Source organism: Anomalospiza imberbis, chromosome 4, assembly GCF_031753505.1.
Source record: "Anomalospiza imberbis isolate Cuckoo-Finch-1a 21T00152 chromosome 4, ASM3175350v1, whole genome shotgun sequence".
Taxonomy (NCBI): domain Eukaryota; kingdom Metazoa; phylum Chordata; class Aves; order Passeriformes; family Viduidae; genus Anomalospiza; species Anomalospiza imberbis.
The window spans coordinates 6,196,314-6,222,939 of record NC_089684.1 but is presented as its reverse complement, the minus strand read 5'-3'; the positions used below and the strand labels follow the sequence as shown (position 1 = coordinate 6,222,939).

Here is a 26,626-nt window from a genome sequence, read left to right as displayed (position 1 = left end):
CGGGGCTGGGCGGGCCTGGCTGGCGCGGCCCCGCCGGACTCGCACGGACGCGCCTTCCCGAGGGCAGCGCGGGGCACCCGAGGGCCCCGCCCCCTGCCCCGCCATTGGCCGGCTGCGCGTCCCCCCGCGCTTCCTCCTTCCGCTCGTTGGCTCCTTCGCGGTGACGTCGCCGCGCAGGCGCTCCTGACTGGTCCGAGGGGTGCAGCGGAGGCGCCGATTGGCCGCTCGCGCTGCCCTTCTGACGCTGCCCGGCGCTCGCTTCCTGAGGCGGCGGCCCGCCCGCGCCGCCTCCCGTGACCCGCGGCCGCTCCCAGCCGGCGCTTCCCGGCTCCGTCCCGCCGCGGTGAGCGGCGCCACGGGGAGCACGGGCCCGGGACAGCGGGGCGCTCGTGTGGCCGGCCTAGGCCGCCCTTCCGCCGCCGTCCCGCTGCCTCGCAGGCCGCCGTCGCGGGCGCAGGATGACCCCTCCGTCTCACTGGGACTTCCCGGTGGAGCTGTGCTGCCGGCCCATGGCGTTCGTCACGCTCACCGGCCTGGACGTGGTGTACAACGCCGTGCACCGCGCCGTGTGGGACGCCTTCTGCGCCAACCGCAGAGCCGACCGCGTCCCCATCTCCTTCAAAGTGCTGCCCGGCGACCACGAGTACCCCAAGTGCAGGACGAAGGTAGCGAGCGGCGCCGGCCCCGGCTGCGCCCCGTCCTGGCGGGGTCCCAGCCCGCTGCCCCGGGAGCACGGGAGCGGGGCTGCGGGACTCGGTGCCTCCCTGCGGGGATGGGCCGTGCTCCGGTCTGCCCCTGCCGCCTGTTTCCCCGATGCCGGAGGGGAAGTGTGGGAGTTTGAAGTCAGGGAAATTGTGCGGGCCAAGGGGAAGCCGAGGGCGTTGTGATGGAGAGCTGTGGGTGCACAGGAAACCTAGGGGTGCCTTAGCTCCTGAGCCAGAAGCAGAGAAAGCCCGTATGGCTTGCTTTTTAAACTACTTGCTACTCTTCTACATAGCATTAAGGTACCCTGTAAAATTTGATCTTTAATGAAACCCAAAACTTAACTCTGGAGAAACCAGATAATGTATTCTGAAAAAAGAAACACCCTAACCTAACCAATAAGGCTTTTTTTTTTTCTTTTTTACAAAACATTTCACTTTAACTGAGTGACACACAGCAGAAAGAATATCTCTGCTACTCTCTCTGCTTTGCAATGGCAAGTTAAGAAGCAATGTCAGTGAGTTTAACTATTAGGAAACTGCGTAATCCCATGATGCTGGTAAAGACAATCTAAACTGGTGTGTCCTTGCACTGTTTTGAGACCATTGTTTTCAACTGGGCCTAACATTTCATGGCAGTGTATGAGACTTGCTCCTGAACTTAACCCTCTTCTCCAGTTTTCCTGGAATCTGTTGTTCTTTGCTGCTGATATCTCAGGCACCAGGCCCTGATGCCTGAGCTATTGAGGGATATGGCCTGATAGGAAGCAAAGACTTGAGGGGAGCAATGTTAAAGGCAAGATGACAAACATATTTAGTGACAAGAATGTAGAGGATATGCCATTTCTCCTGCTATAAATATTTGTAAATGGATTTTGTAGCTTGCTTCAATATCCTCAATATTTTCAGCGGACATCCTATGAGTGGTATATTCCAAAAGGAATCCTGAAGACTGGTTGGATGAACAAACACCTGAATTTGGTTCCAGCACTTGTGGTGGTATTCTATGAACTGGACTGGGATGAGCCACAGTGGAAGGAAAAACAGTTGGAGTGTGCTACTCGAGTTGAAATTGTCAGGTAGATATTTTTCACTTGCTTCATAATGTACTGCAAGCTAATGTAAGTGTGACTTGGAGAATCTGTTTGCATTCTAGAACACATAACTTTTTTTCTTAAACATGAGTTAAGGGGAACTTGAAATTTGCTTTTTAATATACAGTAAAGAACTTTTTTGATGGTTTATTTGTAAAACTGTTACTTATTTTGCTTAAGTAAAAACAGCCCCCGAAATTTTACTTGCTAAACTCAGCAGAATTGTTCTGTCCCAAAAGAAGGAAGACCGCATTCTCTGAATGATGGAACATATTGTGTCATTTAGCTTTTTCACTTTTGTAACATTCTTCCAGTGCTTCCATCTAGACTGATTTTTTTTTTCTGGTTATTCAGAAATAAGAAGTGAAACCTTGACACTGTGCTATGTTGTCTTTATTTTAGGCAGAGTTTGCAGGGAAGAAATACCAAAGTTGCTGTGGTTTTGATTCAGAAAAAAACACCACTGCCTCCAGGTACTTGAAAACTCTATGTAAAGTTGTGGAATTCTGATTTTTCAGAAGGCCCAGTGGACTGAGCTGACTTTGGTTTGTCACATTTTCTATGGTTCTTCATCTGATGTCATCTACATTCATTAAATGCACCGTGTCTGCAGGAAGGTGTAAGGATAAAAAGAGCATTCAGGACAGTTGACCCTAAACATTTGATACTTTTATCCCTAACTTCTTCTTCTTAAGTCCAAGTGCCTTTTTTGATACACAGTATCAGAGATGGTTTATATGGCAATACATCTGACCTGCCTTCTTGTAAGCAAGTTGCATTTTAAGCATTGCTTGAGATCAGGTAAACCAGTAAAACCATTGAGAACTTAGAGGAAGAGTATTTGGTACCTACAGAGGTCTTTTGTCTTAACTTGGTTTTAATCAATAGAATTTTTGGTCTACCTGCTATATGTGTTTGTCTTTCCTGGATACCATTGTATTTCTCAAGACACGAGATACCTAATTCTGTGAGAGATGAAAAACTTACATTATACTTGTAATTTTTTGCTGAAAACTGCTAGAAAATTTCTGCATGTGTTCTGCTGGATGAAGCACATAGTATTCTGAAAGAAGTAAGGAAGAATGTGCTCTTGGTTTTATCTTTATTAGATTTTTCAATACTGTTTAGACCTTTTGGTCTACCTGGGGTTCATAACCTGACCTTTAAGCTTTTAAAACTAGTTTGACATTGCAGCACCACATACCACTTACTTATGCTTTCTTTGACTTCCCTAGGGGAAGATGTCATCGCATCAGAGAGGGCTGCAGCTTTATGTAATGCTTGTGACCTCTCTGGAAAATCACTCTTTGTACTTCCCCACACTGATCATCTTGTTGGCTATATCATAAGGTAAGTGACTGTAAACCCCTGTCTTGCTCTGTTTGCAGACCGTGGGTTGGCTTACATGGCACCTGGCCTGCTAGCAGCAGGTGGCGAACGCTTGTCTCTAAGGGGAAGAAAGATCTGCACACAATAGTTAGCAGAGCTTACTGAAGGGGCTTTAAACTAGACTTAAAATGGGAAAAGGATAAAACCAGTTTCACTAAAAATAAGCCTGAGCTCAGCATGCCAGTGTTGGACTACTAGTGTGCTAGCGAGGGCTTTCATTCTGCTGGCTCAGTGGAGATGGTGGATGGAAATCCATGCAGTGCTGTGTCCAGTTCACCACATTGAGGTGCTAGAGTGTGTCCAGGGAAGGGCAGCAGAGCTGGTGAAGGGTCTGGAGCAAAAGCCTTACAAGGAGCAGCTGAGGGAACTGGGGGTCTTGAGTCTGGAGAAAAGGAGACTCGGGGAAGACATTATTACTCTCTACAGCTCCCTGAAAGGAGACTAGTGGACAGTTGGTCGCTTCCCTTCAAGCCGTAGGATGAGAAGAAATGGCTTAAGTTGCATCAGGGGAGATTGGATATTAGGAAAAATTTCTTCACCGCAGGAGTTATGCATTGGAACAGGCTGCCTAGGGAAGAGGCTGAGTCACATTGAAGGTGTATTTAAAAGACACGTATACTGTGCTTAGGGACGGTAGGATGGGCTTAGTGGTGGACTTGGTAACAGGTTGACAGTTACATTTGATGATCTTAAAGGTCTTTTCCAATCTAAACAATTCCATGATGCTAATGGAGAATTTGAGAGGTCATAGATTGAGATGAATGTGACACACTGATTGTAGACCAGCAGTGAATGTTTTATCTGTTTGCTGGAATTCTTCAGGTTATTCTGATGAATTCCACATGATTTCATTTCTCTGTGAGGTTGAGTAATGACAGTCAGAGATGTTGCTTTTAAAGAAATATTAGTAGATACCCCAAGATGTTCCTCAGGAAGAGGTAAAGTGGGCTTTTCTACTTCTACAGTGGTTTTAGCCCTGCTGGTTTGAAATGGTTTTCCATACAAATATGTTTTTAGGTTTATCTCTTAGCAGGCCTTTGGTTTTTCCTCCCCTTCCACTTCCTGGCCATGTAGTTCTCTCCTTCTGTTTATGTTAAGTGGCATCTATCTGGTTGCAAATATTATGTCTTTGCCATTTTATACATTTCTTGTGCCTTCTGTTTTGATATTTACATGGACTACCACTTCAAATAATTTAGGAAGGCCTTTCAAAAGCAGATTGAGGAAAGGTAGACACTTCTGTGTAGCTCTAAAAAGAAGGGCTTAAACTAAGTCCAATCATGTTTACTATAATTAGTTTAAATTTTTCCATATATCCTCAGGGAGAGGAGGGGTCACAGTCTGAACCTAACTCTTCTCTCACCCTCATATATAAACAGTATAAATGTCAACATAAATTAATGCTGCTATTGTATCCATGCTGCTCACAAACTGCCACTGGAATTGATCAAAATAAAGTAACTTACTTCTAGCTTTTCATGTGTTTTTTGGTGCTAAATTGAGATTATAAGAACAGAACTGGTACTTTATTTCCTGCATGTATCAGTGCTGTTGCATGTATTCCTCTCCTGGATTTGGATCTTGTTCTAGTTGATTTTACTCCTTACAGCTTGATCATACAACATATGCTCCTTAGATCCTCCTCAGTCTCATATTGCATTTGGTGTTCTTGTCCTCTTTGTCCTCTCTCCCTGTGAGTTGCTCTGGGCTATTTCTCTTGCAGACAAGTTCCATTGTTTTACCTCTGCTACTGATGTTTCGAGAGAATGATGAGACCTAGTCTGTACCCTCAAAATTTTATTTACTGCTGTTTTTTTCCCTTTCCACTCCTTCCCCCACAGTCCAGCAAACAGATGCAGTTCAGACATACTCTGTGAGCCTCTGCAGGATTTTCTTGTTTTGACTTGAGGGCATCTTTCATCTTTCTATTACCTTGCAAAATCAGAACAGCTTATCCTGAGATTATCTTAAATACTAGAGTTTGTTGTATGAGAAGTTAGTATATAAAGCTCTCAACTTACTTGTCCTACTTAATACTACCCCTTTTGTAAAAAGTTTTTGTCTGCAGACTCTTACCCTGTGTGGTAACTTAGAGGAGTTTAGTAATACCACAAGGTCCTTTGCCAACAGTAAAACAAACATGATTAAAAGCAACTTATTTTGAAGAACTTAAGAATTTCTTTGTATGTGGGAGAAACTTTGTGAAACTTATGAGCAACTTTATTGCAGGTTGGAAAATGCTTTCTATGAGCACGCACAAACTTACTATTATACGGAAATAAGAAGAGTTAAATCTCATAAGGAGTTCTTGAACAAAACCACTCATCAGGTAATGTTACCCTATTTATGAAATACTGTGCAAGCTATATTGCATGTTAAAGCATGAAAATAACTGTTTGTAATTTGAATGTTTTTATTCCTCCCTTCCAATTTGAGATGTCCTCTCTTAGTATAGGAAGTAAATCTGATTCTATTTCCTGCAATTTAAACTTTTATTTTGATTGGTTTTGTTCTTACATTTGTCTTTCTCATATCTTCCTTAGAAGAGCTGCAGGGCAAAATTAAGTTCTCAGATTAAAAAAAGAAAAACTTCTCATTTATCTACACGGTTTAACCTATTTGAGTGCGGTATCTTAAGTTGTGGGATGTGTTTCCCTTAGATATTTTGTACTCATTGTTGCACTTGATTTCAGTTTTTAACTTTTGCTTTTCAAATGCACTCGGACACATTATGTTCTGTTGCAATTGCCAGTTTTGCTCTCTTGGAAGCTGTAATCCAAGTGGTGAGCTCCAAACCACAATCAGCTCTGTTGGCATAGAGATTTTGGGGTGTTTGTGGCAGGGTAACAGGCTTTGAATAGATTAAATCTATTGAAGGATCACTCCTGCGTCATGGTGGCAGACAGAACTATTAGGAGACAGTTGCACAGTCACTTTTTCAAGTCAAGTGCTGTATTATGTAAACCTCTGAAGTCACCACCTGTATCTCTTTGTAGGTAACAAGGTATGTTTGGATGTCTGTGAATGATGTACACTGGTTGTGTTTTGCAGCTTTTGTTTGTTAGACACCAGTTCAAAATAGCCTTCTTCAGTGAGCTGAAACAGGATACACAGAATGCTCTCAAGTAAGACTTATGTTATCTTCCCCACCCTCTCTACCCCAAATTACTGCTAAGCCATAAACTGACAAATATTTTCCTGAATGCAAAATTATTTAAACATGTATGTAAGGGGCAAGTTCTTCACTGGGGAGAATGCTCTGGTTGGAAGGCTGTTTTTCACTGTTGGCAGTCCTTTTATAGAACTTTATTATCATATGTGATTTAACTCTAATTGTTCCTGCTTAGGAATTACAGAACTGCATATAATCTTGTGCATGAATTGAGGGCTCATGAAACAAATATGCTGGAAATCAAGACCATGGCAGGATTTATAAATTACAAGGTAACAACTGTACTTCTAGTCTTTGACATCTGTTACTTAAAAGAAAAAGGTTGATGCACCTTTAATGGGCAAAGGTTGTAAAGTTCAGTTTTATATTGCTTTTACAGAGATGGATTAGTAAGAGTTATCATTGTAACACCAATTCTGCTCAGACTTACAGAGACTTCTGAATTCCAAACAAAAGAAAGATCCTTAGCTGAAGTTTGGGATTATCTTGAAGGATTTGAGTTCATTTGAGATGCAGTCTTCTGAAAGACTAGGCTCTAACTCTCACTGTGTGCAGGGAGAATGAACACCAGGGCTGCTTGTTCCTTGAATAGTTTTGTCTTCTTACAAAGCTTAGGCCAATATAGTTCAGTTACTGCTTGTAAGGGGGAAGACAGTAACTCTCTAAGAATCAGTCCATACTTTTGTGGTGTTTTGAGGGCTTCTAGGTAAAGCAAAACTATCCCACCACTTCCAAGTTGTGGAATCCAAGAATCCAAGAATCTTGAAGTTGTACTCCATCAAATTCCATTTGTGGACTGCAGGCTTCAAAATAATAATCTTTCTAGAGGCTCTGAAGTTCCCTGTTATATTCAGCAATGAGCTATGCACTCTTCCATTGATGTCTTGGGCAAGAAGGGGATGATAAATGGTATTAGATGAAATAGAGAACCACATGGTTTCAGGTGTAGTACATTATGGTTTACAGATGCTTACCATAAACTTTTCTTCCTTTGTTTTTTATGCAATTTTTGCTCTTCAGAAATATGTAGAATTAGTTGGGGGAGTGGCAGGGTTGAGTGCTAATCCGTAGCAGCCTCACAGTGATTTTTCATTTTATTTTTATCTTTTCCTAGATCTGTCGCCTCTGTTTTCAACATAATACTCCACTGGATGCTATTGCACAGTTCAGGAAGCATATTGACCTATGCAAGAAAAAAATAGGAAGTGCAGAACTGGCTTTTGAGCATGCTGCCTGGATGTCTAAACAGTATGTTTTTGCTTAGTAGTTTTAGATAAACAGTCAACTTCAAATGATTTACTTATCTAGACAAGATACAAATTCTTAGCTCTCTAGGAGATACACAAGAATGTAAAATACACTGTTGTTCTTTTTTGCATCCATCATTGACTACTTGTCTCTTCGAATTAAGAGAGTATGAACAAATGCAGCCATAGAACTTAGATGCAAAAGTTCAGAGAAATATAATCTGTCTTGAGTAACCAGAACTTTATTTATAGGGCACCTTTTAGTTCATATTGCTGTTCTATACATAATCTTGGTTATGAATATTTTTAAACAGGTTTCAGGCTTTTGGTGACTTGTTTGATGAAGCAATTAAGCTGGGATTGACAGCAATTCAAACTCAGAATCCAGGTTTCTATTACCAGCAGGCAGCCTACTATGCACAGGAACGGAAACAACTAGCAAGTATGCTTTGCAACCATGATGTAAGTTGTGAGGGGAAAAATGCTTTGTAATTAACCAGATAGTGAATTTCCTAATGTAGTCTTAAATGGAAGTGGAACAATCTGTAATACGTGTAAATGAAATCCAAGAAAAGGATATGTGTCTTTGTTAACATTACATGTATTTGTAATGTATGGAAAAGGTTGCCCCAAGACAAATACATTAGTATTTATTTGTTTACAAATAATTCTGACATGTTTTTAAATTTTTTTAATATACTTTTGCATCTCTGGATACTTGAAAACTCACATTGTTTTTCTAGTATGTTTATATGTGCACTGTGTCTGGTGACTTACAGGAAGCAGAGATAGAGCATTGGTACTAGGATATGGGGAGGGTATTGTTTTAGTATTTTTCTAACACTTGCCAGGCAGAAAACAAAACAGGACCCCATTTAATTACTGTATTTGAATTTACAGTCCTCTGTGACATATCCCAATCCAGATCCCCTGGAAACGCAAACTGGAGTGCTTGACTTTTATGGGCAAAGACCATGGCGGCAAGGAATATTAAGTATGTCTCTCTACTGCTACAGAAATATGAGTTTGAATCCTTATTTGATATCAGATGAGAAAAGGACTAATTTGTCTTAACATACACCCTTTAAATGCTAAAATATGCAGTATAAGGACTAGGTGGTTTTATTGTAATTTGCTGATTTTGGGTAGATTCTTAAAAGCATGGGGAAAGATAATTGTGTTCCAGAATTTTCCTTCTAGGGAGATGTAGCTGCCTGTGAGGTAATAGAATGTGTGTGTGAGTGTGCTTGAGGTAATAGAATGTGTGAGTGAGTTTGAGTTGAAGCTTGCATGCATGTTGCTCATGGTGTAAATTGTTCCCTTTGGGTCCGGACAGAATTCCAGTTTCATGGGTTTTTTCATTGTCTTATGCAGGCTTTGATCTTTCTGATCCTGAAAAGGAGAAGATGGGGATTTTATCCCTACAGCTAAAAGAGAAAAATGTTCTTCACTCAGTAAGTTTCATTCCTTAAAAAAAAAAAAATCTGTTGTTTTAACATGACCCTAATGTTTGCACATATAATGATGTCAATAATGGTTTTATCCACTAGGAGCTAATAATCACTTTGTTGAGTAATGCTGTCGCACAGTTCAAGAAATACAAATGTCCAAGAATGAAAAGTCATTTGAGTAAGTGTAGATAATCAGATACATTTTAAAATTTAATTTTGCAAAGGCTTTCAGTAGTGATCTGGATTTTTTTTTTTCAGTGGTTCAAATGGGAGAAGAATATTACTATGCTAAAGATTATGCCAAAGCTTTGAAGTGAGTATCATTTATGATTGCTTCTCATGCTGCCTTCTCACTAAGACCCCGTGTCTTATTGCTATGGAATAATGTTGGAAGCTTGTATGAGATGCTCCTTGTATCTGGTTGTGATTGAAGCACAAGCTATTGAGTCGATGAACCCCACTTATATTAAAGAAACTAAAACATATGAGTCAGTTATTAGAGCATAAAAACTTCCTGCTCTGAGCTGTTGTGGGAATTTGCCATATTGGCAAATTATCTAACTCACTGATTGAATGCTGTCTCTCTGGTTTGAAGTAGGAGAGATGTATTTACTTCTTAGGTGACTGGACTTTACATGGAAGAGAAGATAGGCTAGGATAAGCAGTTTGATTTGTGTCAAGCCTGATTGTTCTATGAACAGGCATTTTTTTGTTTATGTTAGGTGGATTTTTCTGAGGTAGGCAGAAATTCTTGTCTTAAATAGTTGAGAAGAGTTTAAAAAAATCACTTCTCTGCTTTGCTAGTAACAGCAAACAGTGGTCAGTATTAGGCACATATTGAGGTGTGTGGTTTTTCCTGATAAATATTGATGCATATGTTGTGGACCTTTGAAACCCTTGAAGGGGGATGGGAAGTAAGAGAGAAAAGAAACTGTTGGCTTAAGGAACATTAAATTTCCTCCATTTGGAAGGGGACTTCAATGTGGGGGGTTCGTTTATTTTTCTAAATACATACTGCATATTCAATAGTAAGGCATATTTTTAATGTGATATTGGACTAAGGCACTTCTGTCCAGTTGCTGTTTTGCTAGTTCTTTATGTGAAGACAGATGAGTTTTCTTGTTCTCTTGTGAAAAATTTTCTATCTAGAAATAGAAAATTCGGGGAATAAATGTTTCTTTATCATAGTTTCATGCTGTTTTCAATAAATCATTGCTTGGATAAACAGTAGACTTTAATCTAGCATTTGCATTAGTGAAGGTGAATTTTGTATTAGTGATACCAAAAAAATGCATGCTTTTAAAAAATTTTGGTAAGCATAACTTGTTTCCTCTCAACTTTGCTGTGTTGCAGGCTCTTGGATTATGTTATGTGTGATTATCGCAGCGAAGGATGGTGGACTCTCCTCACTTCCATATTGACAACAGCACTCAAATGTTCATATCTGATGGCCCAACTGAAAGATTATATCACATACTCTTTAGAGCTATTGGGCAGAGGTAATCTTCTATTAATATTTTGAAATATAACAAATCATTGTCAGACACAGTGCTTACAGTACTTCAGATTATTTGACTACAAAATACTGTGTACTTCTGCTGGATTTTCACTACTTTGTGTGCTACACTGGGAGTTGTCTTTCTTCTATTATAAAATTCACTGCATTCAAAATAGACTGTGTTAGGATATCTGAGACACAGAGCTTCATTTGAGACTGTTCAAATAATGTAACAGGAACTTCCTGAGCTTTGGGATGGCAAAGAGCAGTAGTATAGCTAAAAGAGGAAAAACATTTTTCCTAGTAACAAAGCTAACACAATTTTTCTGGACTTTAATATCCCAAACATGCTTCCCCAAGAATCTTTATAGAACTCTGCTGATGAAATACGTACATGGGATGTTTTAGGGAAAAAATGTGGCATAGGGTGGCTCCACAGTAAAAATGCAAGCACTCTGGTCTGTGTAATGCCTGCTCCTTGACATTGCAGAAGTAATCCTTTGGGGCCCTAAATTGCTAATACCACTATTAGTGCCAGTGGTAATGGGTTTGCATCTTCCTAGGGCTAGTCAGGCTACTCTCTATTGAAGAATAGAAAATTATGCAAAACCACCTTCATTCAAAAAAAGAATGCTTCTTTGAAGTAGTCCTTGTTTCTTCCTGTCACCTTCTGTGAAAGGAAGGTGACAGGAAGAAATTTTTTTGCAGTTGTTTTTTTCCAGTATTATCTGAGCTGGCCTCTTTGCGTGTTCCAGACTTGTCTATGCTTTCTTCTGTTTTTAAACATAAACAACAAGGAGGTATGAGCATTATTCTTCTGAGGCTTTGCTCCAATAAATTACAAAATGCTTATCTAATCAAAAATATTTTACTTGGTTCCAGTGAAAGAAAAAGGAAACATTTAAAATGGGAATGTCCTTTGTTATGGTAGATGGATGTTAGAATTTTTTTCCCCTCTGGAATGTGTTATTTGAAAGATGCAATCTGAGGAGAAGATTTACTGTTAGAAAAAAGTAGAGACCCTTGCTTCTGTCTTGTAATATTTGTTTTGTTCTCTTCATTAGCATCTACTCTTAAAGAAGATCAGAAATCTCGAATAGAAAAAAATCTCATAAAAGTTCTGATGGTAAGTGGCAGAACTCCTATTACCATTTCAAATAATCCTAAGAGTGGTCAGTGTCTGGTAACCTTCTTTTATTGATCTTTGTAATCCTTTGCCTGCACGCAGAATGAAAGCCCTGATCCTGAACCTGACTGTGACACTGCTGCTGTGAAAGCATCGCAGAAATTGTGGGCTGACCGTGTTTCCTTGGCAGGCAGTAATATTTTTACAATAGAAGTCCAAGACTTTATACCATTTGGTAAGTAAGAAAGCAAATTTATGCCAGATCATAAATTTGGATGTAGTTATGCCTTGCAAAAGCTAATTAGGATGAAAATATGAAGGATGTATTAAAATTAACAACAATGTTCCAGCCTTAGTCTGCTCCTTGTCTAAATCAACAAGATAAGAAATAATGAGAGAAGTCAGTGATCTCTTATCCCCGATATGGATTACTAAAGAATTCCCTGTTTTTGAAAGATTTCTGATATTCTGGTGTCCTGTGAAGTAGGATTCTGAGGAAAGAGGGCAGAATGTATGCAGAGTAACACTTCCCATTGAAAAGGGGGCATGTGTGACATCCCAGTGTACAGGACTATCTATTTTCTGCTGGACATCCGCATCTCCTCTCCTGTGCAAAGGTTTTGGCCAAGTGCTGAAAAGTGGCTTTCTGTGACAGTGTTAGTTGCCAAATTTGTCCACTTGCAAAACAGAATTATAAGATTATACGCAGAACAATTCTTGCCACAATCATTTCAGGAGTGTGCTTCTGAATTTAATGTTACAGTTTATGTTAACACCTACTTCTTGTTTCTTTTTTCTTTTTCTTTTCTTTTTTAATTCCAGTACAGTGCAAAGCAAAATTTCTTGCCCCTAGTTTTCATGTTGATGTTCCTGTGCAGTTTGATGTGTACTTAAGAGCTGATTGTCCTCATCCTATCAGGTTTTCTAAGCTTTGCATCAGTTTCAATAATCAGGTATGTGTTCTATAGATCTCTGACCTAGTGATAGAAACAGATAATAAGAATGGAATAACATTTTATTAGTTTTAAGCATTAAAAAAAAAAATCAAAAGTTTTGCCAAAAATTATGTTAATATTTAAACTGAAAGATGTTTGGATTTTTAATGCATTATCTATTGCTTTTGACAAATATATTGATACTGGATTAAGATTCTGAAATGCAGTTTGATTAGTTCATCTGTGATATCTATCATCATTAGTCCATCTCATTAGTTCATATCGTTAGTTCATCTGTTTTTTTATGAAGCTTGCTAAAGTTTCAGAAGGATCATTTCAATGTCTTATTTCTTCTGATTCATGAAGTTATATTAATATAATGGATATCTTATGTCAAAGAATTGCAGTGTAATTACTTCCTAGTTTAACTGTGATATTGTGAAAAGTAGGAAAAACCCATACAGTGTGATCCAGTAACACAGACCCTTAATATTTGCTACATTGCCAGTACTCTTTAAAGATGTCTTCTGTCTGAAAGTATCAACTTTTTCCCCCACTTCTCCGTTGTAGGATTACAACCAATACTGTGTTGTAGAAGAAGCCTATCAGAAAAGTGATATTCTAGAACAGTCATCGCAAGGAACAATGTGCTTAGTGCCTGGCAAAACAAGAAAGTTCTCTTTTAAATTTGTTGCAAAAACTGAAGATGTAGGAAAGAAGATTGAGGTTTGTCCATTTGTTTTGTACCCCTCTTACTGTTACATACAATGAACTCAAACTACAGTGTGCCCCTAATCTAGCACCAGTTAAAAAGTAACTGCAGTTCTGAATGTCTGAAATCTTGAAACTGAGTATCAGAAGTGACTGAAACTACTGACAAGGACAAAACATGAAGAAAGCCAGAAAATTTGAAGAATTGTTTCAAGGAAATTTTATCCTTTTTTTAAAATATGCGCAGTACTTAAAAAGTGAGTGCTGGTATAATACTATGGGAGGGTAGGAAATTGGAGCCTATTAGCACTGCTTGTACCTGAACATGGATACTTTTTCCACTGCTGTTCCATTCAATGAAATCCTGGGGTGGTGAGGTCCTCAGTCTCCAAGCTGTCAGAAGGTTTTTGATGGTACATGTATTTATTATGTCTGTCTATGTTGGAAAACTATATTCCTACAACAGGTGATCAGAAGACTCACCAATAGGTGTTTAAATTTGTGTCTGTCAGATCACTTCTGTGGATTTGATCCTGGGAAGTGAATCTGGCCGCTGTGTGATTCTGAACTGGCGAGGAGGAGGGGGAGATGCTTCCTCATCTCAAGAAGCATTGCAGGCAGCACGGTCCTTCAAGAGAAGACCTAAGCTTCCAGACAATGAGGTGCACTGGGACACTTTGACTATTCAGGCAAGCACGATGTGAGTAACTGGGGTTCCAGAGTGGTCTCTTTTATTGAGTTGTTCCCATTATGTTGTTTTTCAGGAGTCTCACATCTCTTAGTTTAATAGGCCACCGATTGTGGGGACTTTCTTACGCAATAGGGTGTTTTGGCCTCCTTTAAATTAGGCTTAAAAGCAAGTTATTTAAGAAAGATACAATAACTGAGTCTTTTCTCTTAAAGGATCATTTCTAGAGTGCCAAATGTTTCTGTTCAGCTCCGTCATGAACCTCCTGCCCTGACTAATGAAATGTATTGTTTGATTGTGACAGTCCAGTCACATGAGGAGACAGTGGCCAAAGATGTCAAGCTTACAGCAGGTTTAAAGCCAGGTATTTGGGGTTATTTTCTTTTAATCCGGCAGTCTCATACTTGACTCCTTTTTGTGGACGCAATGCAGAGAAATACAGTAAACTGTTTTCTCGCCATAATTAAAAGCCAAACCAGCATGAAAGTTGGGGATGATGAAATACCAGTGGTAAGAACAACAGCTAACAGACTCATTCAGTTATGATTATTTTGACCACTGCTTGTCTGTGGTGCTTACATGGGTATTTTCAGAATATAGATCTTTACAAGTTTGAAAGAAAACTTGAAAGCTTTTATATTATTTTATAACTTTTTATTCAGTGTGCTTGTAACTAAAGTTTTCCCCAAACAGAGATCTTTTTCTTGCTGAGCTGACAGCACTAGACAGTGCTAGATAAGTGTTTTCTAAATATAGACATTGTTTTTCAGACTGGGTTTTTTCTTGCACCCACCCTGCTTTTTTTTTGTTTTCCCTGCCCTGGACAACATGGTTTGGTTTTTAGACCACTTGAAATTTGGGGAATAATGGAGCACTGAAGCGGTATTTTTTAGCAAGCAAAGGAAAAAAAATGCAAATACTGTATGTCTGAGTCCTAGCTATCTCTGTGTAGATATAGCTGACAGTTTTCAGTGTGTGAAGCCCAAATGTTATACTCAGTATTCCTCTTTGTAGCAATTATCCAGAAAGACAAAAGTATTTTTTAAGTCACTAGCATCTAGGATGCCATATGTTCTGTGTATTCTGAAATAGAACCTTGTTTTCTCTAGAGTTATTTGGTTCATTAAAGTCACTGGAGTATTCTTGAAACTTGTTTAATTGGATATTTGGGCTTGGCTCCTGAAGCACTGTTTAATGGGTGGTCTTTGTTTTCTTAGGTTTTTTTTTTTTCCTTGCTTGATCTAATCTCTTTAACATGGGATATGCAAGGTCAGTGTGGGTTTGCTGATTGCTTTAAAAGAACAATTGAAATCTGACATTTCACTTATAGGGAAGGTGATGTATTTTCCACAGTTGTAACTCTTTGGCAAGATGTGGCTTGTTTTGCTTTGAAAATAATCCCATGTAATTGCAGTAATGCCATTATTCTGGTTAAGCTCTGACGGAAGAATGGTGTAATTTAACATCTATACATTTCTTTTAATGTATTTTCAACACCAACTTGAAAGAAAAGTTTTTAAAATATGTGAAATCATTAAAGCATGTTCTTGAAAACAAAAGAATCACAGAACAGTGAAACTTCATTTCTACTTCATTATAGAATTTCAAGAAAAACTTGAAGCACATAATCCTGTTGTATTACATATATGATAGGGGATATCTAGATATGATTCCTGATTTTTGAGATTTTTTTTTTCATGGCCCAAAGAGATAAAACAATAAACTTGCAAGGGTACAAATGCTTCAACTGGGAAAATTTTGAGGTGTTGTCAAATCTATCTTCTGCTGGTACTTTTGAAAGATTCTCTTGACAAAATGAACTGTGTTAATTCCTCATGCATTGCTTTTAGAGATTATTTTTTTTTTTTAGTTACTGTTTTCATGCTGTAGTGATGTAAGCCTGTGTGGATATGAACACTGTTTTTAATCCTAGGGCAAGATGCTAACCTGACTCAGAAAACTCAGGTGACTCTTCATGGGACAGATGCATGTGATGACTCTTTTCCTGCACTGCTTCCTGATATCCCTGTAGGAGACTTGCAACCAGGGGAAAAGGTCAAGGCTTAAAACCTTACTTCTATATCACACTCAAGAAAATAGGGACCAACTAATAAGACTCCCTTAGTTGAACTTCAGTTTACTTTTTGGTATCTAAACCAATAAATGAAATGTTTATGGCATATTTTGCCTACTGTTTACATGTTGTTTAGTATTCCTTTAATGGGACCATCTTTTGGACTGAATTGGAGAATAAGTTATGTTCTGGCTTTGATGATACAGCTAGGAGATATGAAATAAGGAGGCTAATTTCAACTGCTAATGAAATGCACTGCTTAATGGACAGTAGATAATAGTCAGCAAGTGTGATTCAAGAGGGTAGAGGATCAAATATGCTCTAAACTGAAGTTGTGACTAGTTAGTTAGAAGTTGGTTATGTCATATATTACACAGTTATGGTTCTTTTTTAGTATTGTTAAGTAGCAGACTAGCATCTGGAACAAATCCAGTGAAGCAGCTGGAGTTGTGCTGCTCTGGTTAAAATCATTTGCTGCATGATCCAGATTGTGCATTCTAGGAGATACATGATGGTCAAAATAATGCCCATTCTCTTGTTACCCTGTTGGACCAAGTCAGATGATTAACAGCTTTTGGACAGCTTCTAGACCTAATTGATATAGTTTAGATATAGCTCACACAGTCTCCTTTATTTTGCAGCTGGAAAAACCAATATATATCCGTTGTGGAACAGTCGGTGCAAGAATGTTTCTGTTTTACATTTCTTACTTAATCAACACTGTTGTTGAGGGGAAAGAAATCCTCTGCAGGTGTCACCGGGTAGGTTTTAAAGATGCACTGTTAGCATTTTATACAGATAAATTTGTGAAATACAAGAAATATTCTAAAAGCTGTAATTTTGAGTATCTTAGAACCCTTTCCAGGAGATAGAATAAATGCTAAGTCAGCAGTATGGTAGCCCTTTTTAGTATGAGCAGTTCTATAACTATTAGCAGAAGAAAAGTTTTCTTTATTTGTTTGTAAATATCTTTAAAGATACATTCTTCCCTGGGGAGGACTTGATTAAAATAATGATCACAAGTAACTTTATATTAATAATTGTTGACTTGAATAGCCAGGCCTTAAGCTGAATATAACTTTTTTCCCCTCTATTCTTCCCATCCCTTTTGTTGCCTCTAAAGGATGAAACTGTAACCATAGACACAGTATTTCCTTTTGATGTTGCTGTCAAATTTGTCTCCACAAAGGTATGTGTTTGAAAAGTTGTTCTTGTTTTGGAATCACAGCACTTTGGAGTCACACCCTGTTTAGTTAGAAATAGTCAGAGCTTGTGTGTGTCTTGACAGCTGGAGCACTTGGACAGAGTATTTGCAGATATCCCATTTTTACTGATGACGGACATCCTGAGTGCCTCTCCTTGGCCTCTCACTATTGTAACAAGCAAGTTACAACTGTCAGCTTCCATGACCCCAGTAGATCAACTGGAATCTTATGTGGAGAATGGTAAGTTTTCTTAGAGTATATTTTCTCTCAGGAGGATACTTTTTGCATAAATTGGGAGTAATAAAGGGGGACGCTTTAAATAATGTTTGCTTATTGAACTGTAAGTAGAAGAAAGCTGCCGAGTACTCTAGTTGCTTGCCAGAATACAACTTGGACAGAAGCATGCTTTAGAATGTAGTTCTGCTTCACTAGGTCAACTAAATAGACTTGGATGATGGATGGTAAATAAAATTCTAAATATAATAGACATGAGGGAAAGCACCTGAAATACTTCTGAAATGCAACTTCTTAGATATCCATATCAAAAGATACGCAATATTTCCAGTGTTTTTGGGCCATATATACTTTCTGGAATGCACTTTTACCATGTGATAGAGGCAGTATCCAAAGGCCAGTGATCCATGTCCATGATTGCAGTCACAAAACTGAAAAATGTGAAGTTAGAAAGGGTAGGTTGTAAAGAACAACCAGTAGTAGCCATCTTTTTTTTTTTTTTAATATTACCACAGTTCTGTAACCTGTTATTTACATTTAAAGAAATTATCTTGAAGATCTCAGCCATTAAAACTGCAATGTGTTAGCTTTGAAATTAAATAAGTGGAGTACTTAAAAGTAGAGCTGATCCAAAATCTTCCAACAAAACACTGTCTTTGCATTTGTGGCATCAGAGATGTGAATTATGTGTTCCATCAAAATTGTGGATGCTGTGAGGTGTTCTAGGTGGATGCCTGACTGTGGGGCAGCTGTCCACTCCTTTAATCAAAGACTTGCAAGCCTCTGCTTGCTCTGTTGATTCAAGGGTTGCCTGGCAAAAAGCAGTTATTTCCCAGTTCCTTTAGTCTTCAAACTATGATATTTCACGTTCCGTTTTGGCACCTTGTGCTTCATGGCTTCTGATTGATGCTCCTAAAGAGCTACGTGCCAGGACATATGAACCCTGTAGGTATCAACTGTTCAGCTGTCCATCTTTTGGTTGATGGGGTGTTTTTAAATATTAATGATAAATTTTGAAAGACCAAAACCTATTTTCTTAACACTTTCTTAAAAATCGCTTTCTACGTGTAAAGACACTCTCTTTTTTTAGTTTATTTGAGTAGAGAAGGAAGAAAAAGTGAGAACTCAGTTTCACTGAAAAGCCAGTAGATTTTTCTTGTATTTCTTATCTTCCCCTGCTCTCATCCATTTCAGAGGAAGAGGGGATGTGTCCATGTTCATTTTCATTTTCAAGCATCAGAGGCATCTTATGCTGATGTCTTGGAATCTGCTGTAGAAGTGTAGAATTTGAATTGGCATTATTTAGCTTTTTGTGTGTGTTTGGGAACTCTAAATTTGCAATGACTCATTCTTTGAGTACATTAAAGGTATTATAATGCTGTTCAGAAGGCAAAGTGGCGTATATGTTACCCTTTCATGTATTAGAATACTTCCCAATCTATTGGATTTATACATTATGTAGGTATACTTTGCAAAGCACTTCAAAGGCCTTTCTGGCTGAATGCTTGTGTTTGTGTCATATTGCATTTCTAGACTTGGTGGCTTAGGCTGCTATTATGCTTTGATTTTAAACAAAATCTTGCTGATAGTTGTTTTACAGACAGGTGAGAGTGCCAGTGAGTGCTTTTGCCTTCGATGTCCTCCAGTTACTAATGCTAGTGGAGTGGCAACTGGTTGTTATATAATTTCCTGGAAGAGGTAAGCATCTCTTGGCCTTGGTAAGGAGAGGAAGTAAGCTGATTTTTTTTTTTAGGAATGATAGTGAGATGTTGGGTTTGGGATTTTTTGGGAGCGCAAAAAACAAACAAAAAAGTTTTGTGTTTTCCTGTAACAAGCACTGTTTAGACTTTGGACCTACTAAGTACTACTTAGTTTGTATACTTACTTGATACTTTATGTACTATAATATTCAACATGGTCTGCATTTGACTTTTTCCTGCAGAAGTTCACCTGTTGAAAGTGTACCTGTTGTTAACACAGTCATCACTCTACCACATGTGATTGTAGAGAGCATTCCCCTCCATGTTAATGCAGGTAATATTAATTTGGCAACATACATGTCCTAATTAGAATTTTAAAGACTGCCACAATTTTTACAGCACCCAGAGCTTCAATTTACTGTAGCAAAACACAGAAAAATGCTGCTGAATATTATAGAGCTAGAGAAAGAAACTGCCTCAAGGCTTGCTCTTCTTTCCCCACTTGAAGGGAAGAGGAGGTAGGTAGTTACACAGATGTTCTCCTAAAAGATGTCAATGGAGCTGAAATAACACTCAACCTGTGTTATGTGGCATCACAGAGACTGGAGTTAGCTCTGCTGATGCTGCCTTCCCAGGAGGTTTCTCTAGATGCCTATGGCAACAGTTGTTCTATCCACCCACATTCTGGGTGCATCCCAGGAAGAAACAGACTGAAGAGCTGGAGATGCATGTTGCCAGGTGAAATGTTTCTCTTTACAGCACTTCACCTGCACAAGAACAGAGGGGGATTGAAATGCCCACCAAACACACATAATTTCAATGCTTTCCTCTGCTTGGTTTCATATGTACTGAGATTCTTCCATTATCCTCCTATCCTGTTACACTGTGAAGGAGCTTCCTGACAATATGTGATTAGATTTTGGTAAGCTGGAAATAGTCAGCAGCAATGGAAGTGACTTCCTAGTTAGTATTCTTGGGCACTGTTAGCAGCTGGGAGGTTTGTAACTAGATGTTGAAACATGATACTGAAAAACTGTAATGAAGCTGTGTTCTGTTGCTTAATCTGTTTGTAAAGAAACTTGACAGAAGGGCTTTAGATGCCTAGTTCTTGTATCTTTTTTTTATTAACTTTTCACTGCTTTTTGCAAAAAAGTCTAATTTTTTTGAGCAGAACTTGAAGATGTATTTTGTATTTGAGATAACTTTCTCTCCAAAGATCTGCCATCATTTGGTCGAGTCCGAGAGTCCTTACCTGTCAGGTATCACCTGCAAAATAAGACCAATTTAGTCCAGGATGTGGAGGTGTCCGTGGAACCCAGTGATGCCTTCATGTTCTCTGGCCTTAAACAGGTACACAATTGCCACATCCTGCTGGTTTATCTGGTAGTAAAGAATACATTTATTAGACTTACACCGATGTATAGAGAGGATAAACTCATTGTTTTTTAGATGTTTAAATTATGGTAAACTCTGTCTAGAAGAATATGTGAATGCAGACTCAATTTTAAAAAGAGATAGATGGAAGCCTGCCTAGAAGCTGTTTGTCATGTTGTTTATGGGTAACATGGTGTTTCGGTAGAGAAGCAATAGTTTAACTAGAATTGGAAATTAGTTCCATTCTTTCCAGCTTCAGAAAGTAACCAGTGTATAAATAAAAAGTAGGCAGAGCTTTTGGACACAGAACTTACCTATGGTTGTGGCTTTCTTTTCTTCTTTTTTTAAGATCCGGCTACGAATCCTTCCTGGCTCGCAGCAGGAGATGTTATATAATTTCTATCCTCTGATGGCTGGCTATCAGCAGTTACCTTCTCTTCACGTTAACCTGATGCGATTCCCAAACTTCACCAATCAGTTGCTCAGACGTTTCATACCGACACACATTTTTGTAAAGGTAAGGCTGTGAGGAGTGACTTGTATTTCAAGGCTCCCCTTGGGGCTGCTCAGATTCTGGGGACAACCACCCCAACTGTGTTCAAAGCTGAGTGTCTCTAAGCAGACTAAAATGTGCATCTTGTAACAGGATTACTTGCTTTGAAAAATCTTGTGTTGTGCATTGGTGTTGTCAGCCAAAATCTTTAGGAAATCTGTTTCAGTGCAGTATGTGTTTGGTTACCACTAGGTGAACTAACTGAAAGTGTTTGTCGTGTCTCTGTTGTTCTGTTCCGTGTCTGACTCTGTAAAATGAGTTTTAAATTTGCCTCTATTTTGAGCATAGTAGAGCAAGCTAAGTAATCAGATACTTTTAATACCATGATTCATAGCACTTCTGAAAAAAGTGTTTGAGCAACCCATATGACTAGGTTCAAAGACACTGCAGCATCCCACATCTCCCTAAATAACTTCTGAAAACTCATTCTGTCGGTGAATCAGTCTAGATTTTTTTTATAGGTGGTATAACTCTGAAGACAGTTCAGTCATGCCATGAAAAACAGATCTTTTTACTTCTTAATAATCATTTAAATCCATTTACTTGAAACAGTGGTTTCTCATTCCACTGCTGCTGTCTCTGGAATATTTTGTTCACTTTTTGTTCAGACTCTTAACAGGCAAGGAGTCCAAAGACTTGTTTATATGATTTGAGACGGACTTGTTCAGACATCTGTAATCATGTTTCTAGGAAACGGGCCTGGCATTATTTCAATTTTGTTTTAACCAAAAGAGATAGGCAGAACTTTCTTTTCGAGTATGCTGGCAGTCACTGGTTCTTCAAGATTGGTTGTCAGGGTGTCCTCCTAAGTAAATAGAAGAGGCATTTTTTCTCAAAAACACGGTGTTCATAAAACTGCTGTGGACTCTCAAGCCTCAGAATTCTTTGCTTTTGCTTTGGAGTTGTCAGAACATCAGAAAACCTTATTTTAAGAGGATGCCTTTTCTTCTTTAGAACTACTTCCTTGCTCTCTTCTATCTCTAGTCATGTTGCTTAAAATTTCTCCAAGAAACTGTCAGTCTAATTCCTGTTTTACACATGGATAATTAACAGCTTTCTCTACTGTAGTAATGCTCTGATAAGCCAGGCCTTGTCTAAGCTGTGCAGATGTGTGTGGAGAAGGCATTTACTAGGGCAGCTGAGGCCTCTAGGGGCCAAACTGAAATTTCAGTTGGATGTCCTCTGTGTTTGTGCCACTACTGGAAACCTTTAGGAGTGGGATGAAATTAATGCTACACTTGGGTACCAGAGCTACATTGACAACACTATTTTACTGTGTTGTGAAATAGCGCACTGCAGAGTTAGTTCCTAGTCTATCATTTTTGCCTGGATGTGGGTTTTTTGGTTGGGTTTGGGTTTTTGAAGGGAGTTTGTTTGGATAGCTTGTTTTGTTTTGGGTTTTTTTTTTTAATTCTCTGTCTTTATTTTCTTAAAGCCTCAGGGTCGTCAGGCAGATGACAACTCGATTGCAGCTGCATAACTTTGAGACCTGTACCTCTGCACTTAAAGAAATTGGATGTTGCACAGAATATGTAAAGCTCACTTTGGAAACAAGGCTTTGATCAAACCATAAGAATTAAATTTTATTTTGAAATTACAACTCTTAGCAGAACTAATGTTTAAAAAAAAAAAGCTAGTGTTTCATAGACTTTCTTTAAGGAATAAACACGTGGGGAAATCTTGGTGCTTTATTTAACGGAAGCATTCTTTTGAAGTAAATTTTGAATGTCAAACTCTTAAAAGTATTATTGAGGCATATTAAATGTCTTGAATATTTAAGAAATGCTAATTCATTTGACCAAACCTGAAAGATGTTTTCACGGTTAACAGTGCAAAGTGCGAAGTTTGTATTTACTGTTAGAGATTTACAACATTGAAAATTATCATTTTTTTACAGAAGTTTGTCCTGTGCCACTTGTGTTGAAGACACAGCAGGTTGTGCAGTAGCACTGTAAATTACAAATGGCTACATCATGCTGTTGCAACTGAGCAGCTTACTAGTCCTTTAAAACTGTAACTCTCAAAAGGCACTATTTCTCCTGGGTAAGCCATACATCCAATTTTGAATTCAGCAGCTAGTCTAAAGAACAGAGATTCAGTCATTCTAGTTGGACTATCTAACCTGGAGCTGGTGGTTTGGGGTTACTTTTACACATAGTTTCCAGATTAAAGACAAGTCTTGATATTCTCCTGCTGTGTGAATTTAAAAAATAAACATCCTATTGTTTTACAGCTCTGGATGAACTGGTGTGTAAAGTACAGTAAAATATGTATATATAAAAAATTGCATTGTGAAAACTTGCACTGTTTAACTTTCTAAATAATTACCTTTTGATTGCTTGGGAAATACCTTATTTATTGTTGAAGTGAAGTTCTAATAAACTGCTTGTGACAGAGTACTTCTGAAACTGTCCCTAACTGCATTGCTTTCACTGTTCTTTCGTAACTGATCTCACTTGTGGGCTGACACTTCCATCTATGGCATTGAGCTCCAAAATAACAGCTGTAATACTTGAAGGAAAGCATGAGTGAAGTCCTGAAAAAATGTGTGAGGATATACTGTTTTTCCATGGAGTGCAGAGGTAGTTCTATTATGAGGGTTTTTCCAATGTATAGATGGGGATAAGAAGATGACTGACAAACTGTGCTGGGAAGAACAAATTAAACATTCCTTATTCTTTGCTTAAATGTACTGAACTAAGTGGCAGTCATGGAATAGGTATCTTATCTTTCTCTCTCTATTGTTTTTTTTTTTCAGAGTGGAAAATGTATTTCTTTTCCAGATATTTTTTTCTCTTAAGTAGTCACTCAGATTGCATCAATCACCTCTTTTACTGCTTCTTGAAAGACATGTTGATGCAAGTAGTGTAAGTGCTTGATGGAGAATTGGGTGCCTTCCCCCACCCCCAAAACAGTCTAACAGTGGTTTTCATCCCTTTGAGAAAGGGGATAACATAAAATACTTTCATGGTTACAATAATGTTGAAGTCTTAAGGGAATTGTCTAAATACATTCCTACTTAAAACTGTGAGTAGTAAGAATAATAAGGAAAAACAGAAATGCAGGCATATCCCACACCATGGAAAAAGCTTGCTACTTTGCCACAGTCATAATTCCCGTTCTTTCATTCACAGAGGGACTCCTTTCTTTTTTCATATGATCTTATTATAGCTGTAAACACTACAAAGCAAATATGTTTGTGCTAATTGTCTCTAAAGTGCTAGGCACGCCTTTTATGCTATGTAAATTACTGATGTGAATGAAAACATGCAGCAAGCAGGAGCCACCTTGTTAAAAATGCTCAAGAAGTGATTAATGATGACTATCTTTCTGACTCACAAGATTCTAATGCTGAGGGGAATGTTTGTGATTCATAACCCAAATCCCTTTGGAAGTCTTAAGGAGATATATTCGCATGTATTTCAGTGTAAGTGCAATTTTTTTATTATTTACTGTATTTTGATGAGCACCATTCACACTTCAATTTATACTGCATAAATGCAGTCTATTTTAATACTTTGATACTAATTAAGTATCAAAGAAAAGAGAAGTACATATAGACTAGTTTAAAAATAGCTTTCAGGGAAAAAAAGATTGAGATGAACATGGTCAAACTGCTACTGAGCTAGAGACCTAGCCCTAGCACTGTAATTTCCACCCATTTTGTGCTGCTTGGTGCATGAGGGGGAGAACTTGTCCCATCTCAGTGCTTGGGAGGGGAAGAACATTTCTCATCTTCGCTGATCTGGCCTACAGCAAAGTATGGAGTGGAGGATGTATTCTGTTCCTTCTTCATTGCTTCCAACCACTAAACTCTAGTTATAGGAAGTTAAGGAAAAGTGAAGGTTTAAAAGGAAGATTTTAATTTTAGATTCATTTCTAGGGTCTTACATGAAGTATTCTCAGATTGTTGATTCATAGAGGAGTTTGAGGTTCTAACCATCTTCCTTTTTGGATGTCCTAATGAGCAAGTTGTTTCTCTTCATGCTTTCTCTGCCTTCACCTGGGAGATTGGAAGCCTCTTGGGGGTAAGAATACTTCTGCTAGCCTTCAGGTTTGCAGTTACTGTTTCTAAAGTAGGAAGAAGAAGAAAAAAAACCTCAAAGGCACTTCCTTCCTTAAACCTCCTCTGCTGCTTCATTTTCCAGCAACAAGCTCCTGCATCTTCTTGTCTTTTCAGGGAAGAAGTTAGACTACAGGAGTGCAACATGGGTATCTTACACCGAAGTACCTTCCCAATCCTCCTCCAGGGATGGTTTTGGCAAGAGACTTCTGGGGCTAAGAGGAGCAATCCCTGCTGTATTCCAAGGATTAGGCATGCTACCTGTTTAACTGAAGTAGAGGCTAGGGAACAGTGCAAGACTTGTGACTGCGTTTAGCTCTCTCAGATTCAGGGTGCCCATGCAGAGTGCTTTGCATCTCTCAGCTTTCAGTGTATCAGATGTGCCCTGACAGACGCTGGGCTTAATGGGCTACTGAGGCAGTTCTTGCTCATCAAGTAGCTTTGTCCCATTGCCTTGCCACACTGGGTTGTAAAATAGTTCATGATTATAATAACTTCTTACCTCACCAGAAATATGGTTCTTGAGCAGCTGTGAAGTGAGTTGTGTTGTCAATAAAAATTAGTGTATATCCCAATTAGTCATTGTGCTTAAAGAAAGTTAAGCAAATAAGTTTATATAATGTGTAAAATAATTTCAGAGAGTATTTTTTTAGAGCTCTCTGCAGGGATGGTTCTGGGTACTATAGTCTGATAGATAAGGGGAAAAGTAGTTTCATCTGCTTTGAGGTTTCTGCTGGAGTAAACCCTAGAGATGAAGAAATCTAGTAGAAGGGTTACATGCCACCTGGAATCTGTTTAATCCTGCTAAATTTAAGGGCTAGCATGCAGCTGGGTTACATCTGTCTGCTTGCAAAAATCCTCAGAGCTGACTTCAGATAACACAGATACAGAGTCATCCAGACTTACTGCAAGCTGGTCAAAACTTATCCCAGCTGTTCTCTACTTTGGGATGTCAGCAATCTTCTCTACTGGCAAGAATATCATCCATGCAGAATGTGACTCTCTGCCTTTCCCCTTGCTGCCAGAGAGGGCCCAGGAGCGAGCTCACTGCTTTTCAATAAAATTGTTTGAAGGTTCTCTGAACACTCAGGCAGTGGCCTTCCTGCTTGCTTGCTTGCCCATGCAAATAGGTGCTGGCTTCCAGAGGGCGCTGGGGCCTTCTGTTAGATGTCTGTATGTTATTGTATTTCTTGACACTTTTTTTTCTCAAAAAGTTCTGCAAATTTCCTCTAGAATGAGCTCTGATGTCTGCATTTAGTCAGGGAACTAACAGGTCTCTGCCTTTCCAGGGCCCCAGAGCTCAGCACCTTGGATGCCACACATGCCTCAGCTTTCTGCTTGTTTAAGGCAAAGTACTCCTGTGAAAACCCTTCCTTTGTTTCTACAGCAGATTGTTTTGGAACCTCTTGTG

The 26,626-nt window shown here is 38.9% G+C and overlaps 1 protein-coding gene across 2 annotated transcripts; it reads left to right on the top strand.

Annotated features, from left to right (window-relative positions):
- The first annotated feature begins 308 nt into the window (after positions 1-308).
- On the top strand, positions 309-23,384 carry TRAPPC11 (trafficking protein particle complex subunit 11). Of its 2 annotated transcripts, none has more exons than XR_010998042.1 (29): positions 309-665; positions 1,611-1,780; positions 2,198-2,268; positions 3,031-3,145; positions 5,414-5,513; positions 6,236-6,309; positions 6,532-6,628; positions 7,471-7,604; positions 7,918-8,065; positions 8,504-8,597; positions 8,978-9,057; positions 9,154-9,232; positions 9,313-9,367; positions 10,408-10,553; positions 11,617-11,678; positions 11,781-11,913; positions 12,501-12,631; positions 13,184-13,339; positions 13,837-14,024; positions 14,228-14,376; positions 15,946-16,067; positions 16,728-16,847; positions 17,210-17,275; positions 17,350-17,531; positions 19,115-19,223; positions 19,468-19,559; positions 20,442-20,575; positions 20,949-21,116; positions 22,588-22,655. XR_010998042.1 is itself a non-coding variant. In XM_068186995.1 (29 exons), the coding sequence occupies exons 1-29, from the start codon at positions 459-461 to the stop codon at positions 22,630-22,632; spliced, it is 3,402 nt and encodes a 1,133-aa protein (XP_068043096.1). In that variant the 5' UTR covers positions 309-458; the 3' UTR covers positions 22,633-23,384. The 2 variants fall into 2 exon arrangements, 1 of the variants encoding a protein (XP_068043096.1); XM_068186995.1 differs by having other exon boundaries at positions 17,375-17,531; positions 22,588-23,384.
- The last annotated feature ends 3,242 nt before the right edge of the window (positions 23,385-26,626 follow it).